Genomic DNA, 25,856 nt, shown 5'->3' with positions numbered 1-25,856 from the left:
ACAGAGTCCATTAGTAGACCTATGTACATATGGAAACATTGTATGATAGATTGCTATCACAAATCAATGGAAGAAAGGATGGGATTATTTAATGGTGCTGGGAAATGTTATCTCTGTATGGAGAAGATTGAAATTAAATTCTTGCATCATATCACATATAAAAATAAACTTCAGATCGATTAAAAGCCCAAGTGTGAGAGGCAAAATTATATAGCTATTAGAAGAAGCTGTAGATTTTTTTGTTGTTGTTACTGACTTAAGGTTAAGTAAAGATCTTTCATAGCCAGCCACTGAAACCACAAACCACGAAGGGAAAAATCGATATATTTGACTACATCAAAATGAAAGGTTTCTGCTTAAAAAAGGATGCCATGTACAGATAGTTGTCAGACTAGCATATTTGCTGTGCTCGATTTATAAAAGATTAATACCTAGGCTAGATAGGCTATTTCAATAAATCAGCAAGAAAAATATAGGAAATCCTATAAAATGTTGGGAAAATTAGGAGGGGAGTCTAATTGGCTAAACTTCATTAGGACTCAGAAAATGTGAGCTACAAACAAAAAATCAGTTTATGTCTTTGAAAGTTGCAAATAGTCAGAGTTAAATAATAGAACACATGGACAAGGAACCTTCACCCCCTGTTTGTAGGTATGCTAACTGGGTTATCATTTGGGAAAGTAGTTTAGAAATATTTAGTGAATTTGAGTATGTATTATATTTCTGGATATATACCATAGAGAACACTATATGAGTTTGCAAATATTTTAGCACAGAAATGTTATATAGTAATGAATTATAAGGGGATATCTTAAACAATGGATCAATAAAATATGGTCTTTTTAAACAAAGAACATTATACAGCTATTAGAATGCATGGCCTATATGTAAAAACTATATTGAACAGGATCAGGGACCCGGGAGTGATACTAAATTTGAATTTGACTTTACTACTTACCAGCTGTATGACCATGAGCAAGTTAAGTTCTCTGCAGGATAAGAATAATGGAACCTATCTACCTAACAGAGTGAGCACCATATGCACTGGTTATAGTTTTTATATTTAGATTTTAATATAAAAGTGAAGTTGAGTGACAAATGCAAGAAGTGAAAATAAGTATATGGCGTAACACCATTATTTGAACAGAGGAGACTCGTTACTGAGGCAAGGGAAATCACATTGAGGAGGGGAAAATGATTGAAACAGGAGCCAAGCATCGTGAGTGTTCCCAAGCTTATGATCAATTCTATTCGGGATACCAAGGTTTAAAAAAATAGAAGAAAAGTTGTGCATTGCAATTTATTCTAGGTGGAGGCAAGAACATGCATAAAATACAAAGATCCAGTAGTGAGATACACCGTAGTTAATCAAAAGGACAACTTTAGCAGAAAGAGGCAAAGTGTAAAAAATAAGGGTGAAAAGGTGAATGCACCAGAACATTCAGAGCTTTGTAAGTCTTTATAAGAAAGTCTTTTTTTTTTCTTAAGAGTTATCAGAAACCATTAGAGTATTTAAAACAATGATATGACAATTTGTTAGGAAAAATAGTTTTCCTGTAGTTTACACAATAGATTGAGCAGGAAAAGTATGGATGTCTGTAGCCTTTCAGGGAGGCTAGTTGGGCATTGATAGTAACAAGGCCGATAGTATTGACAGTAGACATGGCTACAATTGGAAGGATTCAAGGAACATATAGGAGGTAAAATTGAAAGGGCTTAGTGATAGATAAATTATGCTTTTAAGGCAAAGAGACACTTGCAGAATAATTTTAGATTTCAGGCCTGTGTAATGAATGGTGGCATGATTTGCTGAAATGGGGAACACTGAAAAGGAATCTAACTTGGGTGGGAAAATGATGGTTGTGCACATATTGAATTTCAGGTGGCATGGAGGGTTCCAAATAGAGATGTCAAGTAGGCAATTGAATATTAGCCCAGAGGAGAAGCCTGAACAGGGGATATACATTTATAATTTATATATTATTGGAAATGAAAACATTTATTGTAGGTAAGACTGCATAAGAAGTCACTGTAGAATGAAAAGAGGTCCCAAGTCTTGACCTTCAAAGGAGAAAGAAAATGAAAGGCTATAGATAGAGGAAGAAAACCCGAGGAGTGTTATGAAGGCCAAGGGTGTAGTGAACACAGTTTAGTATAATTTCAAATAGTGAGAGCTCAGGAAGATAAAGACAGGAAAATTTGTTCATTAACTTTAGGTTGAGGGAGACATTCATAAACTTGTGAGAATCATGAATTAGATTAGAAGTGTGATTGGACTAGTTAAAGAATGACTGGAGTGAGGAAGCAGAGATAGAATTTTACCTATCTATAAACATGGCAAGAGAATTGTTTTTCCTGTAAGAAACAAAATTCAGTTTCCAGACCTCCTTTAATAGCATCACTTCTGCACATGGTAGTTTCTCATTTGATAGGACTCAAAGGATGACTACACCATGATCTTGCTAAAAAATGGCTTCTCTTACTACCTCAAACTATCTTTTTTTCTCCCCACAACTGGGGCTAGTTGACCCCATCCTGTATTCTTAATAATGTTGCTGTCTCAGGGATTATTACAGTCTTTCTGTAAGAGTATTTAATAGTTCTGATCTAGGACTTTGGGACAGATAATTAATAACTTGCTACTAATGTGACTAGTCCTTTCCCCAAGAATGAAATGGGGCTTATACTTACCTTGAAGCACTGTATTACAGCACAGTTGATTTAACTAGATTTCTGCTTGTAGGGTAAATGAAAATCATCAGGCTTTTCTGCCCTCCTGCTATTAGCATTAATGATGGATGGACCCTGTGGTCCTACATGTGTGCCTGATGGTGAGCACCTGGACTAGGATGTGGGCATGCATAGGTGGGTGCACTTCTGCTGAGGCTGGGCTTATAAAGGGTGGCATAGCGGGGGCACCAGCCGAACCAGCAGGAAAGAGAAGCAGAACGAGAGCAGAACCAGTGCAGAACCATCAGAGCAGCAAAGGAGAAGCAGAGAAGCAGAGGCCACAGATCATGAGAGAACACCAGAGAGCCCAGAATGAGTGAAGATTCACTGGGGGCTGGGAGGCCTGCCTGCCCCCCCGGCCCCTCTGCCTGCCGTGTACCTGGGTGTCGCACTACCGATGGTATAAAATTCTCAATAAAAGCCTGAAAAGCCACTGACTCTCCTTTCCCAGTCTGCCTGGATCATAGAGAACCTGCTCTGTGCCTTCCTGGTGCTACACTGGTCCACTGTGCCTTCTTAATTTACCTAGTACTCTAGGTATTTAAACTGAAAAAAAGTATTGACTTTTCTAATTTTCCTCTTCCGTCTTTTTTCCCCCCATTAGGGGTCATAATATATTGAGAAGTATCCCAGAAGTAGTAAGCATATAGCATATAGTAAAGCATATAGTAAAATGTATAATTTAAATCACATAAGGAAAGATGATACTTCTAAATGGTGGGAGAAGCTCTAATGCAGAGTTTAATGGTCCACCTAAAATCATGCCTGTTCTGGTTCATGTTTTATGGGCTTGAACCCCCTGAATTAGTGATTGTTTTGTGTTTTGTGTTGCAAACCTGTTGGGAAACTGTCAGGAAAAAACAGTGTATAACTTGAAGTTACAGTTAATAAAACTGGCATTGCTGTTTGAATTTAATGATACTAGTTGTGAAAAAAGCATGTATGCTTTTGTGATTAAGAAGATAATAATTAAGGGCCTCCCTGGTGGCACAGCAGTTGAGCACTGGGTTGCGAAGCTGCCCGCAGCCTCTGCAGCGCCAGTTTGATCCCCAGCTGCTCCCCAGCCACTGGAGGAGGGTCCCACATGGCGCGCAGACCTCTCCTGCCGCCCGCTGCTCCCTTCAACAGTGTACTTCGGTCCTTCTGCCTGTTCTGCTCCCCGCTCTGGCTCTGGTGAATTCTCTCACCCTCCTGCGCTTCTGACTGTACCCAGTGCTTGTATAAACAAACAAACAAACAAATAAATAAAAATAAATCTTAAAAAAAAGAGAAGATAATAATTAAGACAGGATATGTCAACATATGTATAGAAGTGGACAAACTATGACCCACAGACAAAATTTGGCCCATTAATCTGATTTTGTGTAATCAGAGAGTTAGAAATGATTATTACTTTTATAAATGGTTGAAATTTTTTAAATAACATTTTGTAACTGTAAAAATTACATGAAATTCAATTATTAAAATTTCAGTGTCCATAAAGTTGTATTGTTGCAAAACAGCCATTCTCATTCATTTATATATTGTCAGTGACTGCTTTCTGGTTCATACTTTTAGGTTCTACTGAAGAACTACTTACCTAACTTATCTAAGAAGTATTTGTTTGACCCAAGGTCACTTTTTCAAGAGGTCCTATAGTTTTAGTCATTATGTTTTGTTCTGCAATACACTGATTTTTTTTTTTTTTTTGTGTGTGTGTGTGTGTAAGGTATTTGAGTTGAGGTTCTTTTTTTTACACATGGATGTCCAATTCTGCTGAATTTCTCATTGCTTAAAAGATGTTTCTGGGCTTCCCTGGTGGCACAAGGGCTTAACACACAACCTATGAAGCTGTCCGCATCCTCCCCGGCAGCCAGGGAGCAACCCACATGGTGCAGCAGACCTCTCCTGACTCACCCGGTGCTCCCCTCAGCACTGTACTTTGGTCAATCTGCCTGTTCTTTTCTCCATCTGTCATTGGTCAATCCTCTCACCCCGACACACCTCTGGTCTGTACCCCAGTTCTTGTATGCATAAATAAATAAATCTTTAAAAAAAAGTTGTTTCTCCATTGAATTATCTTGGCACCTTCGTAAAAATAAATAGCCATGTACGTATTTGGACTTTTTGGACTGTGTTCTGTTCCATTGGTATATATGTTTATCCTTCGCTAATTCCAAATTGATTTGGTTACTTCTGTAGCTTTTATACTGAGTCTTAAACTCAGGTACTATAATTCCTACAGATTTCTTCATCTTTTTCAAAGTATTTTGCCTATTATAGGAATCTTGCTATTCCATATACATTTGAGAATAAAATTTTTAATTTTTTCAGAGAAATCATACTGAAATTTTTTTATTATAATCACATTGAATTAGAGAATTAACAATATTGTCATCTCATTGATGAAGAGTATATTTTCACATTATTTACATTTCCTTTGATTCTTTTATCTGTTTTATAGTTTGATGATGGAAATCTTTAATATTCCCACCCACTTGTACCACAGAATGGGGTTTCTCTCCATGCTCCTGCCACTTCCTCAGTAGTAGAGAACTGGTGCTTATTTCTTGATTCTAGGGTTGTGGTAGAAGCAGGTGTGTTTTGTTATGTTTCTCGACCCTCCAACTTTGACAAGCTTGTCAGTCTGGCCGTACGGATAAGGCTTGCTCAGCGTTACTTAGCCTCTTCTTCCCATGGAACAAATCTGCCTTGTATCCTGCTGATAAAAGACCTTTGATTGGTGGGTAGGATCCTGGATTCAAGACGGTTTCCTGTGTTTCTTTCATGGGTAGATTTTTTATTCTTCAACCTTTTCTGTGCTTTAATGGATCTTTGCCTTTGTCCTGTGGCTGACGGAGTAACTTTCTTTCCCTGAGGCTTATATATAGTTGTCGCTCTTTTAGGAAAGAAGATCTGGGGAATTGTGCCTATGATCCAGTAGCTATACTAGCTACATCTTTTACACCTGCATACATGCTCCCTCTGTTTTTATGATCTGCTCCCCGTCTTCCTCATGAGTACCCAGCGGAGGCTTGTGAAAAAGCGCTTGAATTCTGGACCCCAAGCTATTTCGGGCTGTCCTGTTTAGTTATAGTTGGCTTTTTGCAGACTTAAAATTTTACTGATTTTCTCTTACCTGCCTATTTTCTCTTACCTGCCAGGTGGCCACTTCTTTATCCTGTACTCTTCCAAAGTGGAAACAGCATGTCTGTTTCCACTTTGGAGTAGCTTATGGTTTTTGGAATTCAGATCGTTTGCCTTGTAACTTCAGTTCTTTTATGGGCTCATGAAAGGTTATTTTTTTAAAAAATTATTTAGCCTTTTGTCATTTTTAGGATAGTGGCATTATTTACAGCTTTGTAATCATAAATGGAGCTAATTATAGTTTTAAAACTAATTTTCCTTATAGAGACAAAGGAAGTGAAAAGTTCTATCACTATTTTTAACTAGAGTAAATAATACCCTTCTCTGGGCATCTTTTTATTATCCTCTTATTTTCTCTTTAAAGTAAAATTTGGACTTTTATTTGTATAGCCTTATTTGGTAGGATTTTTATTGTTTCATAGTGCTTTTACAGCCAATTAATATCCAGTGGGTTGAACAGATTTGAACAATTAGTGAGAGCACACAGCCTGTGGTTTTACCTCTGTTTGGATTCTTAAGACCCCTCCAGTTGAGAGTCTATGTTAATGCTTATGAAGTTCGTAGGTTCTGGCTTACTGTGTAACTCATATTAAGTCCCTCTGTTTCTGAAATAGCTGTTGAAAGATAATGTTAGTATTTTGGTATGTATGATTGAAAATATTATGCAAGTAGTAGGTAGAAAATTTACAATTATAATTCAAAGAAATATCTCCATAAATGTGTTAATTGGTTTTTAAGTCAACATGTTCAGAAGGCAGACTAGTCGCAACACTTTTACTGTATGATGTGCCTTACAAGATGTTATTTTATAATTGGAAATTTAAATTTTTATACTTCTAGTCTCACCCTTTGGATGGTTTTTAGATGTAAAATTGTGTCTAACGGTTGTGTCTGTATCTGTACATCTCTCTGTATTTTTCGCTTCCATCTGGAAACCAGTTTTTTCTTATGTTTTTGTCTGTAGAAAACTTCATCAGCAGTTTGAAATGTATAAGGAGCAGGTAAAGAAGATGGGAGAAGAATCGCAGCAGCAGCAAGAACAGAAGGGTGATGCCCCGACCTGTGGGATCTGCCACAAAACAAAGTTTGCTGATGGATGTGGCCATAACTGTTCATATTGCCAAACAAAGTTCTGTGCTCGTTGTGGAGGTCGAGTTTCACTACGCTCAAACAAGGTACGGAATGAAAATTACACATACTTCTTTTACAGTGAAGTTTATTGTGAATAAAGTAGACAACTGAAACTAATATTCATATTTACCTTCCCTAATGTCTTCATTGTAGACAAGTGAAATTTAGAAATTTTTGTATGAACCAAAAAAGATTTGTTTTATTGTTTATGTCCTTCAGCTTATGATTTTGTTTAAAATCCTAGGATCTTGAGGCTTTCAAAGAGAATTTAGAGATCAGTTGGCCTCACACCTTAATTTTGCAGGTGCAGAAAGCTCTGATTCAGAGAGACCAAAGCTATTTTTTTAAATCACAGAACTGATTAATGTTAGATGAGAGTCTGTATAATTTTGTAGCTTTCAAAGTTTCCTTTTATTTTTGTTTTAAAATAAGAATTACATTGTGGATTTAAAGAAATGTTAAGGAGGTGCTTATATTAGATTTTCATATACTGTCCACCTGCTTTTGGGTATATGTTAATACCACCGAAAAAAAACTTTGAAAAAGTATTTTAAATGTCTCTATAAGGCCTTTAGAATTTGCATTTATCTCCTTAGTAGCATCTTATCACTCAGTTCTTTACTTAGGTAGTTTTAACATAGGAAGCTGATATGTTTACATATGTTACTAAAACATAACTTATAAGAATATGTTACCTTGTGTGATTTTTTATTTCTGCATTTTCTCATTGTTCCCTGTTTCTCATTGTTTTCTTTGACAGGACTAATAACTTTTCTTTACATATCCTAGTCTTTTCCCCTGGTTTATATGACTATTTTGAGTAGTTGCATTAACTAGAAACTCTAGCACTCTTCTGAATAGAAATGGTAGAAGCAGATATCTTGCTTTTTTCTTGATCTGAGGGAAAAAAGCATTCAATCCTTCACTATTTAAAGTATTAAGTTAACGATCAGCTTTTCATCAATGCCATTTATTCTTAATTCGATAGGTTTTTTTTTTTTTTTTTTTACATCAGGGATAAGTGTTGGATTTTGTCAAATGTTTTTTCTTCATTTATTGAAATTAATCATATATTTTTCTTTTACAGCTTTTAAAATAGCAGTTTTATTGAATTATGTATATATAAATACATATTTATTGAAGAAGCATTCATTTATAATATTATATAGGTTTCAGGTGCACAGCATTATAATTTAGTGTATTGTGCTTGTCACTGAAAGTCTTGTTTTCATCTTTCAGCAATTGACCCTTTTAGTCACCTCCTCCTCTCGCCCCACCCCACTGCCAACCCCGTTACCTTCTGGTAATCACTATTTTGTTTTTATAATCCAACCATTTATTTTTTGTTTTGCTTTGTTCATTCATTTCTCTTGTTTCTTTCATCTACCACATGAGTGAAATCATACAGTGTTTGTCTTTCTCATTTGACATATTTCACTAAGCATAATACCTCCAAGTTCATGTATATTGTTGCAAATATAGCAGGATTTCATTTTTCTTTTTTGGCTCCTGAGTAAGTACTTTACTGTGTTTTAGTAACTGTAAGTACTTTACATATGTTTTAGTAACATATGTAAACATATCAGCTTCCTATGTTAAAACTACCTGAGTAAAGAACTGAGTGATAAGATGCAAAGAGCTGATGAGACTCAACAACAACAAAGAAAATAATCCAGTCAAAAAATGGGCAGAAGAGCTAAAAAGAAACTTCTCTGAAGAGGAAATGCAAATGGCCAACAGGCATATGAAAAAATGTTCAACATCACTTGCCATCAGGGAAATGCAAATCAAAACTACCATGAGATACCATCTCACACCAGTGAGAATGGCACATATTAAAAAAACTAGCAACAACAAATGTTGGCGAGGGTGTGGAGAAAAAGGAACTCTCCTGCACTGTTGGTGGGAGTGCAAACTGGTCCAACCACTGTGGAAAGCTGTGTGGAGATTTCTGGACCTACTAAACATAGAGCTTCCATATGATCCAGCAATTCCACTCCTAGGTATTTACCCAAAGGACACAGAAACATCAATTCCAAAGAACACCTGCACCCCTATGTTTATAGCAGCACTGTTTACAATAGCTAAGCTTTGGAAACAACCCAAATGCCCAAAAATAGATGACTGGATCAAGAAGATGTGGTACATATACACCATGGAATATTACTCAGCATTCAAAAAAGATAAACACATGCAATTTGCAGCAACATGGATGGCGCTGGAAGGGATCATGCTCAGCGAAATAAGCCAAAAAGAAAAAGAAAAATACCGGATGGTCTCACTCATAGCAGGAATCCAGAAAACTTAAATAAGGGACCAGGAAAATGAATAACTATAAGAAAGTGAAAATCAAAATCAACAAAAAACTATGAACCAGAGACACTTTTAGGGGGGCGGGGGCGGGAGGGGAGGGATTGGGGTCAGAATGGGGGGCTGCAATTGTATGGGGAATATAACAATAAAATTTATTATAAAAAAAATAAAAAAAAATAAAAAAAAAAGATGCTACTAAGGAGATAAATGCAAATTCTAAAGTCCTTATAACTAATACCACATCTTCTTTATCCATGCATCTATTGATAGGTTGTTCCTGCCTCTTAGATGTTGTGAATATTGCTGTGATTATCAGGGGAGTGCATATCTCTTTGAATTAGTGTTTTTGTATTCTTTAGGTAAATATCCAGAAATAGGATAACTGGATCATATAGCATTTCTACTTTTAATTTTTTTGAGTAATTTCCATTCCTCCAGCATGTACAAGAGTTCCTTTTTCTCCTCATCCTCTCCAACACTTGTTGTTTCTAATGTTTTGGAGAATAGCCATTCTCACTGGTATGAGGTGATATTATGCATTTTTGTTTTGATCAGCATTTCCTTAATAATAAAAGATGATGAATATCTTTTCTTGTGCCTATTGGCCATCTCCATGTCTTCTTTGGAAAAGTGTCTATTCAGATCTTCTGCCCTTTTTTTTTGGATTTTTTTTGGTTGTTGAGTTATATGAGTTTTTTAAATATATTTTGGATAGTAGCCCAAGTCAGATCTATGGTTTATAAATATCTTCTGCCGTTCTGTGGGATACCTTTTTGTTTTGATGGTAGTGTCTTTTGCTGTGCAGAAGTCTTTTAGTTTGATATAGTCCCATTCGGTTGTTTTTGCTTTCATTTCCCCTGCCCTTGAAGTTGAATCTCCAAAGACATCTCGAAGGTTGAGGTCAAGGGACATATCACCTATGTGTTTTTTTTTTTTAATGTGCATTTATGATTTCAGGTCTTACATTCAAGTCTTTATCCATTTTGAATTAGTTTTGGCATAAGATATCAGAGAGTGGATTAGTTTCATTTTTTGTGTGTGTGTTGATCCAGTTTTCTCAATACCACTTATTGAAGAGATTTTACTTGCTGTATTGTATGCTCTTGGTTCCTTTGTCATAAATTAGTTGTCTATAAATGTATGGAATTATTTTTAAACTTTCCCTTCTGTTCCATTGATCTGTATGTTTTTATTTATCATTGAATATGATGTTGACTGGGGGTTTGTCATATATGGCCTTTATTGTGTTAGAGTATATTCCTTTTATACCCATCTTATTGAGGATTTTTTTTCATAAAGTGGTGTTGAATTTTCTTCCTGCTCTTGGATGTTTCTCACATGTGTGCTTAGTGATCATTAGTCAGGTGAATGCTTGCAGGAGCCCTGAAGATCTCTGGGGTCCTCTTTCTGTGCAGCTCTTTCTTTTTTGGTTACCTGTCCTGTGCTGGCTTGTTGAGATTCTCTTTTGTTTTTTGCAACTCATGATGTCTCACAGTCCGAGCTTTAGCTTCTCTATATTTATTACTCTGCTGCCTGGAAAGTCTCTCAAAGCAGTAAATTGGGAAATTATAGAGTTTATTTTGATGGTTTTCCATTTTTCATTTGTCACAATTCTTGTTGTCTAATGTTTTAGAAATATATGTTTTGGAAACCATCCTTTCATATATTTTGTCTGTGTTTCGAGTTTTTTTCCAGACAGGTAGAGAAATCTAGTCCTTACTACCCCATTTAGGACAGAAGCAAAGTGTCTTATTATAGTTTGTATGAAGATATATTTCCTGACTTCTAACATGTGATCCCTTTATGTTGAGCAACATTATAGTCAATAAATTAAATACAGTGAAATATGGACAGTCCTTGAAAATGTGTTTTTCAATTGAGGAATAATTGTATATATATATTTTTTACATCTAAGGGAAGTGTTAAGGGAAGAAAACATAAGAAAAATTAATCTAGATTTTAGCTTATAGAAGATATCCTGGATTTCCTTGATTAGTTATTAAAATTTTTATCTATAATTTACTCAGGAAGACACTCTTTTGTATGATATGCTATGAAGTTTGTCTGTATTCAAATAGATTTTGTGTTCAGTTTTTTTCCAGTTAAATAATCATTAAATATGCTCAGTTGCCTTATATAAAATAATAAGAAGGTTTTGTTCTCAATAATGTCTAAATATAATTTTTTTGATTTATCATGTTTTCGAAGGATTAAGCTTAATGAAATTTGTTCAAACTATTCTTATGAAGTAGAGTAATAAGTGTACAAATATTTTATAGCTTAAATTCTAATTATAAGCCTACTGAAAAATTATTTTAGTAATTGCCTAAGACAACAAGATAAAGTAACCTTTTGTTTTAATTTTAGGGTTCCTTCATGTGAAGCCATCCTTAACAATTTATGCAATCTTTTAAGATACATTTAGGATACAGAGAGAATAAATGAAGTATAGGTCATGGAAGTACCACGCAACGATATTTATGAAATATTGCTTCCATTTGTTTCCTTTTTAAGTTGATAGCCTCCTTAATAAATCAAAACTATATTTTTAGTCAAATTTATAAAGAATTACTTTATTAGGCAGACTTTTTTTTTTTTTAAAAAATCATTGAATGGGACTTTAGTCGGAAAGATTTTTTATTTATTTTATTAATTTTTTACATCATTTTTCCTTTTTGTACAATGTACGCATTTTTATCTTGGTTATAGTCACTGTAAAATTCCCCCCCCCCTTGTTTTGATACTACTCCCTTCTCCCCCCACTGTAGTGTATCTCTGGTTTGTAGTTGCCTGTTGATTTTGGTTTTTACTTTATTATAATTAGTCTTTTCCCTGATTCCTTATTTGGGTTTTCTAACTTCCTGCTATGAGTGAGACCATCCAGTATTTTTCTTTTTCTTTCTGGCTTATTTCACTGAGCATGATCCCTTCCAGCTCCATCCATGTTGCTGCAAATGGCATGAGTTTATCTTTTTTGATTGCTGAGTGACATTCCATTGTGTATATGTACCACATCTTTTTGATCCAGTCATCTGTTTTTGGTCATTTGGGTTGTTTCCATAGCTTAGCTATTGTAAATAGTGCTGCAATAAAAATAAGGATGCAGGTTTCCTTTTGAATTAATGTTTTTGTGTCCTTTGGGTAGATACCTAAGAGTGGAATTGCTGGATCATATGGAAGCTCCATTTTTATGAGGTTGGGGAACCTCCAGACAGCTTTCCATAGTGATTGGACCAGTTTGCACTCCCACCAGCAGTGCAGGAGAGTTCCTTTTTCTCCACATTCTTGCCAACAAATGTTTTTGCTAGTTTTTTTAATATGTGCCATTCTCACTGGTGTAAGATGGTATCCCATTGTAGTTTTGATTTGCATTTCCCTGATTATAAGTGATGTTGAACATTTTTTTCATGTGCCTGTTGGCTAGTAGGAAAGATTTTAAAGATAATTTACAGTGATGATTATCAGGTTTCCAAGTGTAGCAACATTATTTTTTTGCTTCTTTTATTTTTGGGTGAGAAAATAGATTCCTCTCTGTTTAATAGATAATCTAATTTTTGGATAAGAAAGAATATAGATTTTTCAGAATTGTATTGTTTAGTTTATAAATCTAACAGATGTAAATTTTTTGCTGTAAGTTATCAGATTTGAAGAATGAGTTGTCACTTTAGAATGTTTACAGATGAGGGTGATCCTTAAGCGTGTTCTTTAAAATACTGCAATGATATATGTATTTTTGGTAAATCACATAAGAATGGAATGATACTGTTGACATCTCACTGTACAATCAGGTCATTAAGTATCATTTATATGAGTGGTTTTAATTATTGTGCACTGAGCGATAAAATAATGGTTAGAGTATTCGTATCATGCTCTAGGTAGTTCTTTCCACATTTAAAATCACTGTGATTATCTGCACATAGTGTGCTAACTCAATTTAAAGCCAATTCCCATATACCCAAGGTTGGCATATCATATAAAATTTTTCCCATATATTGGTAAAACTTTAACATTCAAGAAAAGGGTTGCATAAGTTGAGAAAATTAGAACTGTTTTGTTCCTGCCCGGATGTTGTATGACTTTTTGTTTGACATACCATTTCATGTCTTAGTGTTTCTGTTTTAAAATCTGTAAAATGAAAACATTCATCTTAAATGATTTTTAAGGCCTTTCTGGGTTTGGCATTTTATCATTTTAAAATAAATGCTAATTTACTCATGTAATTCCTGAAGTACTTGAAAAGTATATTCATATAGTCAAATGTTCTGCTCCTGAAATAAATTTTTAAAAAGGAGTTGAGAAGCTTATTAGTTCTTTCATGTTACCACATATTGTATATTATGTGTTAAGGTCTGTTTTTTATTCCTTTTATATAACATGGGAGTACCGGAGGTCACCACTATTTTGGAAAACTGTGTTTATAAGAATTTGAAGAAGAGACAAAGCTGGCTTTATCAGAATTATATAGTTTAAGAGGTCTACCATTAAGCAAATAGTTATATTAGGTAGATTCTCAATTTCATGCCTTTAGGCTGAGTAACCTAGAATGTGTGAGAGTATTGTTAGAAAATAGTTGTAGAATTTAAAAGGAAAAAAAAATTGTTTCCCTTTTCTGATATCCATCTCCCTAATCCTGGTGGAGGATCATGTTATGACTACAAGAAGCAGTCTAACTTGCTGAATCCTACAACGTTTTAAACCTTCTAATGCCTGTCAGCATCTTGGAAGAAAGTGAAATGAATTTCAAATTGAGCATAAAGGAAAACATTTCCTGTAGTTTACAGTAGTTCACTTCATGTCCATAATGTACCATCTTTTAAAGTTTTACACCAGGTTTAGCCTCCACTCCTGTCATTTGTATAGCACAATTCTTTGTGAGTAATATTACCTGGGAGAGTAAGTACACTTAGAATTACTGTTGTAGCTAGCACTTTGAGGCTGTTTCTTTTCAACAATGTCTGGACGATTCCATAGGCTCTTTATATTCAAAAGTGTATGGCAGTGGTGTTGACAGTGAGGTATGTACCCCTGCTATGGAAGGAAGATTTTCTGATGAGTAGATGGGTATGAATAACTTCAAGGGCAAAGAGTTCCAAATGTTTTCTTTTGCTCTATTTTAAAATCGATCTACCTGCAAACACTTTTCTGTTTTATAAATTGTTCTTTCCAATTCACTTTTACAATTGCCCTTCTACTTTTCTACTGAGTCCAGTCCACCCCTAATCTGAGTCCAGTCTTTATATAGAATCTACTGTCTCAGAATGTGACAATATCTCTGGGACACTAAACAAAGTGACAATAGAATGCATTATCCTGAGTGAGAGTTCCGTGAGGCAAAGCAGTGATAGGAAATATAGAAGGGGCAATGGTTTTTTTCTTTCAAGTAATAGACTTTTGGCAAGACCTTAGTCCACCTGTCTTTTTTGGGTAGAATTTTGATGTGAGCTAATTGTCATGATAACCCATAATATAACACATTGATAGGAATTTAAAAAATGAAGTTGGACTCCTTTTGATGGAAAGTCAGATTTGTCTGATGGTTCGGCGATGTGGACTGGTCTGCAAAATAGATTGTATAGACAGTGGTTGTTTCCCATATAGTAAATGAGGTAAATCTGTCATTCCAAGACTTGATAAAAATCACAATTATTTATTGTTATTTTTAGTTTTTAAATTTTAATTTTTTTTATTAGTGACGTACCATTGTTTTACATCTTTGTTAATATTTTGACAATATGGGATTTTGCTCCTCTGGTGTGTAATTAAATATACTTATAAATATATACTACAATATGGGATACATCTGGAAATGTAATTTTTCCAACTATTTTAGCTTAAAATTTAAATGCTAACTTACATGTGTAAGGAATACATGGTTTAAGAAATATATTTAGAGGACAGAAAGTTTTCTTTTGTGTATCTTCTCACTCCTGGCCTCTTGCTTGCAAGTAGACTGCTGAGTAACTAATATCCTCATCAGGTTAAATAAATTTTTCTTATAGATTAAAAATGGGAAAGATTAATAATAGCATCTGCAGTGCTTTCTAATAATAATAGGGAACTGTACAGTGGTTTAATAGATAAAGGAATTCAGGACATCACCAAAGTAATGTAAACATGGTAAAACAGATGTGGATAGGAGAGCACAAATAACATGGCATGTGGGCATTTCCGAGTTCTAGGGTAGTGCCTCGTCCACATACAATTAATGCTCCATAAATGAATTTTGTTGGATGTAATGATGTTGGATGTAATGTTCTTGACTGTGTACAATAGCTTTATTTGATCTTTAATTTTAACATTTGTAACAAATGAAGCAGTCAAGAACACAGTAAGTATACAATCCTTTCTTCTACGCAACATCCTGTGTTTGATAGTCTAGGGTATTAGATATAGAACTGAGTACCAGGGACTGTATTGAGAGCTTCTCTGGTTATTTTATTTAATTCTCAAAGCTAATAAAGTAAGCATTAAGTCCCTATTTTCCAAATAAGAGCTTAAGGAAATTGCACAAAATATATATATACTGGAGGTGTTGTTTACAAGAGGTGGCATCTTAAGATAGAAAAGTCCTTCCTGTTAATCACAAATGTTATACTGCTACCCATATTTCAGAGAAACAGTGATACCTCAAAACACATTATTTTGATTTTTAATATGGGTTCTTCTAATATATTAGGTCATTATTATTATATCCTCACTTTGATTGTTATTTTAAATTTAAATAAAGAGAAATACAACAATTGAGTTTAATTTAGATATCTAAATATATTCTTTTAGTCAACTCACATATTTTATATTCCACACGTACAATATTGGGAAACTATAACAAAATTACCAATTATAATCAATGATGTTTTATTTTTAATGACTTTTTCTAATTAAATTTTTCTTTTCAGTTATAAGGTTTATAAAACTTCTAAATTAATGGGAAACAGAGATAACTTTTAGAACTAATATAAATAACTCATAAAATTATACTTGTGTACTTTTGATAGTTTATAATGACATTAAAGCTAAACAATGATACTGTGTTTTGACTTTGTACATAAAAACATTTTTCTTTAACATTTTTTATTTTCTTTCCTGAGATAATTGAGTGTTTCATTAGGATTTTAATTATGGAAAGAGCATTCTTTTTCTGATGTTTGGATATTTAATTGCTTTTACAAAAATTATTTTGTTTATTTACTGTATCTAGCATATAGCATGTTCTTAGTTGAAATGTTTGGGAAAAACTTCCCCTTAAAATGTTTCTGTTTCATTCAACAATGTAATTTAGACTTTTTTCAGAATTTTAATTTTATTGAAAAGCTCTTATTTGTTTTAGAATGGAATTAATTATTTCTTTTTTTGTTTTGTCTTTTCTGTCCTTTCTAACTTGCTTTCGTGGATATTCACACCAGGAGGACAAAGTGGTTAGAGTCTTTTTTCTGTCTAATATTATTTCGTTCTTAATGTTGCTATTACTGATTTTAAGTTTAGATAGTTATTTAATTTATATACTTCTAACTGGTTTGTTACAGTTATAGTGCATGATAATTGTTAGAAAGTTAAAGCATGCTATCTGGTTTTACTAAAAATTATTTACATTTTATTATATTGTAGATGAAAATTGATTACCTTACTCAATTCTTAAAGAGACTTGTCTTTAGATTTTAGCACTTTTTTTTTTGAAGGAGATTATATAACATCCCTCACTGTGATGAGTTCATTAATCTTATAATGTAAGTTTGCTAAGCTTCACAAATATAGTTCCCTGAACAAAGATGATGTACATTACTAGACTTATCATTGTACAGGTCCAAATTTTTAAAAGAAGTATCTGAGTTCATAGAATGATTCAATCTTTATAATAATAAATAAAACAACATCGACTATAGATTTTCTGAAATACATATTCACATTTGACTTTAAGTATTTAATTTATCTTTATTTTTGTTAACAATTTGTTTAGAGATTGGTGAGATGTCTTTTCTTTTTGTTTAATATTAGATTTCATTATAATTAAAAAATACTAGGTATGTAGGATTTCACTCTATGCTCAATTTTGTTAATTTGCTAATGTTTCCCCGTAGAGGTCTGATTTGGATTTGGGTCTCCTCAGGAGACTGGTGACTTTCTGCAGACATAGATTTTTTTTTTTTTTCTATTCTGGTACTTTTTGATGAATCAGACTAATACTTGAGGACTCCTCAAGTTCTCCAGATTCAAGTTGGCATAAAACCTACAGAGAATAATTATTTAGCTGAGATGGTCTAAACAGTGCTTCTTTTTTTTTTGTCATTGAAGTCTTTTTATTCTCCTCAATTTTCAGCTACTAGGTTGGGAATAATGAATATAGTGGCAAATGGTGTGGGTTTAGGATGAAATCTCTGAGAAGAATGAAAGATTCTGTGACTACTTTTTTTTCTTTTTAACCTATAGGAATTTATCAATTTTTTAGGCAGTTTTGAAGATATGCAGATTAATTGCTGTTGACAGATCCCAGACTATGCATCAGTGCAGGGCCTATTCCCTAGAGAACCTTCCAGTTTTCTACCAGCCAACCTTATTAACTGACTTTCAAGTAGGGCAATTCAGGTGATTCAAAGCCTTTAAATCTCTGGTGCTTCTTTTATGTCCAGAGTTAATGCAGGATGAGTAGTGATTTGGTTATTATCTAAAGTTTTCATAATGAATTCTGACACCCATCCCTGAAATGAGACACTTAATGATAAATCAGCTATAGAAATGAATTTCATATACCGACAAGATTTCATGATATAACCATCCATATTTTAAGATACATATTGACTAATGTACTGTTTTATATAGATTTGTAAACACTGCAAGTGTTCAATTCAACAGGTCTTTTTAACACTGTTCAACAGAACTTTAAGCAATGAAGAAAAAGTTTTATATCATCACCATCCAATACCTTGTAATCATATTAGCAGTATGATGTGTATAATAGCAATGGAAATGAAAACTATGTAGAATGCCAGAAGTGTATATTTGCTAGTTGCACTCTCATATATAGACAAGGAGGGTAATGACACAGTACTCCTCTCAAAGTGCAGAACCAGGAAATATATATTGACAGTGGTGAAGGAAGAACCTTCTGTATAGTTGAATCATTAGCTACCAGATAGGATAACCAAGGGAATAAAACTTGTTGATGTAGGTACCACATTGTGTGATGGATGGGACAGTTGACCATTGTATACTTCTCATTATTCCTGTTTCTGAATGAGTTTTTGTTGCAGTTACCCTGTTCTTTTTCCATCATTGTGTTTTTGATGTACTTGGAACATATAACTTGTCTTGCAACATGTAGTTCAGTGGTTCACAGTGATCAATACTTGACCATAATGGAAAGATTTGCTCTCCATCAAAGATCCTGGGTTAAGAGCTAGATTTTATATATATATATATATATATATATATATATATATATATGGAATATTACATAGTTGAAAGAACAAGCATTTTTAAATTTTATTTATTTATTTATTTATACAAGCACTGGGTACAGTCAGAAGTGCGGAAGGGTGAGAGAATTCACCAGAGCCAGAGCAGAGAGCAGAACAGGCAGACTGACGAAACACACTGCTGAGGGAAGAAGCGGGCGCTGCAGGAGAGGTCTGCGCACCATGTGGGACCCTCGCCCAGTGGCCGGGGATTGAACCTGTGCTGCAGAGGCTGTAGGCAGCTTTGCAACCCAGTGCTCAAATGCTGTGCCACTGGGGAGGCCCAAGAACAAGCATTTTTAACTTCCTTTTCCCTTGCAACTTCCTTTTCACTTTCACTCACTAGAAGGACTTGGAAAATATACAAGTGTTAAGCTTTTTTTGCAACAGGGAATGGCTATATGACATAATTCTAGCTAATGGGAAATAAAGTTTGTGAAGACTTTCAGGAAGTCATGATAAAAGAGAAATACATAACTGGCACTACCTTTCAATGCAAAATGATGTCACAAACTTCACCAGTCATTTGTGAAGCTGAGGAAAACCCGGAAGTATTTAAGTCATTATCATGATGTTGTTGAACTACTGATTCAGCACCATTTCTCCAACGTGAGAAAAATACCCACCCCAAATTGGTTCCTACTGCTTGTAGTCAGATTTTCTGTCACTGATAGCCAGAAGCATCCCTAATGGAAACATTATGGAGATGCATTGTGCAGCAGGAAAATCGTACAAAGAGCTTGAATTCTTTAGAAATACAGATGTGGAAAAAGAAGTACATGCTGATTCTTGCCTAGCTACTCAAATCTGCTTTTGTCTCTATAAATGTTTCACAATTTAGTACTGCTTAACAGATTTGCTCATCTATTACGTATTGTAAACGGTAAGTACATATGAATATATTGATTTTAGAGATTGAGTGTTTAATATGAATTTATTCTATAGCACATAGAATGAAAGTATAGGAGATTGAATTTTTTTTTAATATAATTTGGTATTTCTCAGGCTTTATAGGGTGAAACAAATCAATAAACTAAACTTCCATGATAAATTGTCCAGATTTTAGAACATATATGTAATATATCTTTTAGTAAATACTGACTACTCATATCTAGTGAGAGCATAGGGGAGTTACAGTTTAGGGAACAAAATGATGCTCATTTTATTGCTACGGTTAGTATTATCTGCTTGTATAAAGAACACTTCAATGGGAGATCTTAAATTATTCCTTTCTCTTTACAACAGTTATCATCTTAGGATAACTATGTCTCTTGAGACAATAATAAATACAAATTTCACTTATTATTGATAGGTCATTAACCTATAAAAGAATAATATTACTAATGGTTATTGTTGTTGTTATTGAAATGAAGGGTGTGGAAGGATATATGACTTGAATTATTTCTCACATTTCCAAAGTACAACTGTAGTTATGATATTCATAACTGGGTTACAACTGTAGTTATGATATTCAGAACAGGGCATTCTTTGTTTTCATTGCAATTTGATGCTTTTTCTGTCTTAAACACATTACTAAGACTTCTAGACCTTATGGATTTTTCTAACTGTCATTGTTATTCTCATATGGGGTTGAATTTAGCACATACTTCAGGATTTTTCAAGTTATAGTATATTGGATTTTCCATTTTAGCTGGGCAAGAGCTGTATAGAGCTGATTCTAACAAATACTGTCTGAACAGTAGTAGATTAATTTCTTTGCTTTGGCATTCCTACTTAATATACAAGTCTAAATAATGCTAATATACCTTTCACCTCTTTTATTGTAAGCTTAATAAATGCATAAAAATAAATTTATTGTATTCCTGTATCTATAGATTGATGTAAAACTCCAGTTTTTCATCAGCAATATAGAAGTATTTTGAACTCTATTATTTAGATAACTTACCATCGAACAAGAATCTAGAAAAACCAAGAGTAAGCAGATGAAATAATAAAAATGACATAAAATTATATAATTATTTTATTATTCTTAAGAATCATAAAACCAAAATCGGAGTAGGAAAAATTTTAAATTTCAATCACTTTGTTTTAAATTTCAATCTTATTTAAATTTTTAAAAGTTGCACTAGGCATATCAAATGAGCTTAGATAAAACTGATTACATTAGGTTAGATGATTCTTCCTGTGTTAACATCAGTTTTCCAATATTTGATCCAGCTATCTGGTATTAAGAACTTAGAAAGTAAAAGTAAGCAGTTTAATTAGAAATTGTGACAATCGTTTCTTTATAATGTAGTCCCCGTTCCTCAGTGTGCATTCCGTGGGGTTCTTTATTTTTTTGGTGGTTTTTTTTTTTTTTGGTGTCTCAGGGACCAGTAGCCTTCAGGAACAAAGTATATTATTTTCCTTAAGTTTAGTATAGTGCTTATTGGCTCATAGTATATTTCTTTATATCATAGATTAGATCTGTAAGTGCCGTAATTTTGTATGTCAGATTCTATTTCACTTTTGAGATTTGTTCTTTTTATATTGGATGGTAAAACTAGATTAAAATGGTCATAGATTAGAAGGTATGCTCTGGTTGAATTTTTCATAGTAGATCGGGTAAATATAGCCTTTAATGGGGAATTGAATTTCAGTGCTTCATTATAACAGACTCTGCATCTAGACTGAGAGTCCACCAGAATGTAATCAGCTTGGGAGCTGACCAAATTGGATCTCTAAGAATAGCTCTGCATTAACTTAAGCCATCTACAGAATAACTGACTTGGGCTTTCAGTGAATAGGTAGTGATTCCCCAGGGACATATCTCTGCTAGGCAGGGTGTGCATTCATAGCTGACTTAACTTTTTGTCCGGAATTTATTTCTAGGTATTTATCATAAGAAAATTTGCTGAGTTGTTCATTTGCCTTTAAAAAAATGCTAGCATTTTATGCTTCTTATTATTGAGAGGACATTTATTTATTGAAGATGACACCAACTCAGACTTGTGTCAATCTAAAGCATAGTATTAGAATTTGTGATGTTGAAAAAGCAGAAAAATGACTGAATAGAAGTAAGATAGTATTCACTAGGAATATACTGAAAATAGCTCATACTATAGCCAGACAAAAGTCCATGAAACTCCAAGAACCATTGACTTGACTAAATATTTTGGTTAGGGGAAAGGACATGGTCAAGAGAAAACTAATAATTACTATTGGGATTTAGTTACTATGGCATATAAAACTTCATTATTGGGATTTTTTTTTCTGTTCTACAGCCCTTTAAGAATTTGTTTTTATTGTGGTAAAGTATATAGATATAGAGTTTACCTTTGTGAACACTTAAAGTGTACGATTCAGTGGTATTAAATGAACTCATATTGTTGGGCAGTCATCACCATTGTCCATTTCCATAACTCTTTATCTCATAAAATGTTAACTTTCTAACCACAAAGCTATAAGTCCCCCGTTTTCCCAATTGCCCAACCCTTGGAAACTCCCATTCTACCTTTTGTCTCAATGATTTTGACAGACTACTCTTAAATACTTCATAAGTGTAATCATACAGTGTTTGTCTCCTTGTGTCTGTTCATTTAGCATACAAGTCTTACAGTTCATCCATGCTTTGCGTGTATCAGGATTTCCTTCCTTTTAGAAGTTAAATAGTAATATTCATTCACACATATGTGTATATATGCACTAATTTGTTGCACTTAATCTACTTGTTGATGGACTTGGGCTGCTTCCATGTTTTAGCTATTATGATTAATGCTATGAACAAGAGTGTACAAATATCTTCTCGATATTTGTACTGCTTTCAATATTTTTGGACATATGCCCAGAAGAGGAATTGTTGGATCATAGGATAATCTTTCTAATTTTTGGAGGAATTGCCATACTTTTTTCAGTATTGACTACTATTTTATGTTCATACTAACAGTGCACAAGTGTTCCATTTTCTCTACATTCTTGCCAATACTTCCTATTTTTCCTTTTTTTTTTTTTTTAAATAATTGTCATTCTAGTGGGTATGAGATGGTATCTCATGGTAGTTTTGATTTACATTTCAGTAACGGCTCTTTAGGTTGAGTATGTTTTCATAAGCTTACTATCCATTTGCTTGTTTTCTTGGGAGAAATGTCTATTCAAGTCCTTTGTGCATAAATTTTTCCTCTTTATTTTTATCAATTTTTTAAATTTAATATTGGCTTATAACACTGTGTATGTTTGCAATATAGTATATACGATTATTATCCAAGAGGTATATAGAGATTATCCTTAATACTATCTCTTGTGATTACTGAATCACCTCCATTCATGACATCCCTTTTTTTTTTTTAATAATTCTTTTTTTTTTTAAGATTTATTTATTTATACAAGAACCAGGGTACAGGCCAGAAGCATGGGAGGGTGAGAGAATTCACCAGAGACAGAGCAGGAAGTAGAACAGGTAGACGACTGAAAACACTGCTGAGGGGAGCAGCAGGTGCAACAGGAGAGGTATGCCATGCCCTGGGGAAATCTCCCTGGCCAGCCGGGAATCAACGCAGCGCTGCAGAGGCTGCGGAACAGCTTCACAGCGCCGCTCTCAACCCACTGTGCCACCAGGGAGGCCCCATTCATGAGATCCTTATGTACATTGCCAGCTAAGCCCCAAACAGCTAGAATACGGGTATTTTATTTTATTTTATTTTATTTTGGTTGTTAAAAGAGAAAATTTTAATACCTCATATTTTATTATTTTTTAATTTTTTAAAAAAAGATTTATTTATTTATTTATACAAGCACTGGGTACAATCAGAAGTGCAGGAGGGTGAGAGAATTCACCAGAGCCAGAGCGGGGAGCAGAACAGGCAGAAGGACCGAAGTACACTGCTGAGGGGAGCAGTGGGTGGCAGGCAGGAGAGACCTGCGCGCCATGTGGGACTCTCCTCTGGTGGCCAGGGAACAGCCGGAGATTGAACCAGTGCTGCAGAGGCTGTGGGCAGCTTCGCAACCCAGCGCTCAACCGCTGCGCCACCGGGGGAGGCCCTATTTTTAAAATTTTTTACATCATTTTCATTTTTAAACAACATTTGCTTCCCCCCACCCCCTCTGGTGTAGTCCTCATAGAGTTTCCTTCACCAATGCACCCGTGTACCATCACCTCAGTCCCCTGTGCTCCTTCCTCCCTCCCTCTGATCCCTCTCCTGCCTCTTCCCCTGCAGTGTGTCTCTGGTTTATAAATGTCCATTTTTGCTTTGCTGTGTTTTGTACTGTTATTATTTTTTTACACTGATGTCTTATTTGGTTTCCCTGTATTCCTGCTATAAGTGAAATCATCTGCTATTTTTCTTTTTCCTTCTGGCTTATTTCACTGAGCATAATTCCTTCTAGCTCCATCCACATTGCTGCGAATGGCATGAGTTTATCTTTTTTTAATTGCTGAGTAATATTCCATTGTGTATATGTACCACATCTTGATCCAGTCATCTATTTTCGGGCATTTGGGTTGCTTCCAAGTTTTACTTATTGTAAATAGTTCTGCAATAAACTTAGTGGTACAGGTATTCTTTTGAATCAGTGTTTTTGTGCCCTTTGGGTAGATCCCTAGGAGTGGAATTGCTGGGTCGTATGGTAGCTCTATTTTTAGTAGACTGAGGAACCTCCAGACAGCTTTCCATAGTGGCTGGACCAGTTTGCACTCCCACCAGCAACGTAGGAGAGTTCCTTTTTCACCACATCCTTGCCAACATTTATTGTTGCTTGTTTTTTTGATATGTGCCACAGAATATGGGTATTTTAAATTTCTTCACCAGTTGATTCCTCAGCAAGTCTCTGTGTGCCATAATTTATCAGTTATGTAGCTTTCAGTGTGACTGGAAATGATTGAAACCATCTATAGTTTACTCAGTTAACAAGTAATATCTTCTGTTTGCCAAAATCTGCTGAATTTAACTATTCTCCAAAGTTAGAGTGCTATCTATAAAGGTTTATCTGATGAACTTAACCAACTAACATCTTTTTAGCTATTCATTTGTGGAACAGAATGATAACCTTTCTCTGACATGTAGCCTATTCTAGCTTTAGCAGTCAGCAATATTAATTTATAAAAATTTTCTAAAACTAGTTTTTTTTTTTTAAAGATTTATTTATTTTTGAATGCAAAGCTGGGGTACAGGCCAGAGATGCAGGGCGTGAGAGGATTCACCAGAGACAGAGTGGGGAGCAGAACAGGCAGACTGAGTAAAATACACTGCTGAAGGGGAGCAGTGGGTGAGACAGGAGAGGTCTGCTGCGCCATGTGGGTTGCTCCCTGGCTGGCTGGGGATTGAACTCGTGCTGCAGAGGCTTCGGATTGCTTCATAGTGCGGTGCTTAACCCCTTGCGCCACCAGGGAGGCCCTCTAAAACTAGTTTTATTACTATTTTGTGGTTGTTGCTACCCTTGGCTTTCTCCTTATAACATTAATCGTGTTTCTTTAGGGTTTGGATGTTTTGTGAATTCTGATTTTGTAAGAGAAAATTTCATGCTATTGTTTGACAATATTGTTTCAAGTGCAGATTCTCCCAAGATTTCTCTGGGGCAATGCATTATTTTGCAATTCAGAGTCACTTTCCCAGAAGAGTTATATGTCCTCATATTCTCATATCTCCCTTCCTAAGTCTGAATGGATTTTAACAAAATGAAAGTTACTAGTTTATTATTGGATAGCAAATTATGAGAAGCTTTTAAATAAGGTGTGATCTATCTTATTAACAGTTAGGATATTTGTATGAAGAACAAAGACAATTAAAAAATAATTTCAGCTGCTTTCTACCCTCAAATTATATTTTTCAGTATTGCCACAACAATTAGGTTTTTGCTGTGCTTTTTTTTTCAAAGTTTGTTCAGGCAGTAATTTGTTTAGCTATAGACATATAATTGTGGCATCCCCAGTGTTCTCAGAACACAAACAAGAACTCTGAAGTTTATAAGCAAGTACTGGTGTTAAATGTTCACACAATTCCACTTATATCAATAGCTAATCTGACCTCCTTGGTGGTGCAGAGGTTAAAGACACTGCTATCAAGCTCTCACCAGCAGAACCCATATGGTGCAGCAGACCTCTCCTGTCTCCCCCATTGCTCCCCTCAGCAGTGTATTTCAGTACATCTGCCCACTCTGTCTCCCTACTCTGTC

At 34.5% G+C, this 25,856-nt stretch overlaps 1 protein-coding gene across 14 annotated transcripts in view; it reads left to right on the top strand.

Moving 5' to 3' along the window:
* RIMS2 (regulating synaptic membrane exocytosis 2) overlaps window positions 1-25,856 on the top strand; it is a gene marked incomplete at its 5' end in the record, with an annotated part of 441,015 nt that overhangs the window by 82,198 nt on the left and 332,961 nt on the right. For all 14 annotated transcript variants that reach the window (XM_084229226.1, XM_084229247.1, XM_084229223.1 and 11 more), the window contains one exon: window positions 6,821-7,031. In XM_084229226.1, the coding sequence (XP_084085352.1) occupies window positions 6,821-7,031 (211 nt within the window). The remainder of the gene's footprint in view (window positions 1-6,820; window positions 7,032-25,856) is intronic.

Source organism: Talpa europaea (genome assembly GCF_964194135.1).
Source record: "Talpa europaea genome assembly, chromosome: 3".
In the NCBI taxonomy this organism is placed as follows: Eukaryota; Metazoa; Chordata; class Mammalia; order Eulipotyphla; family Talpidae; genus Talpa; species Talpa europaea.
The sequence above is the reverse complement of the archived record's forward strand: the minus strand, read 5'-3'. Positions and strand labels throughout refer to the sequence as shown.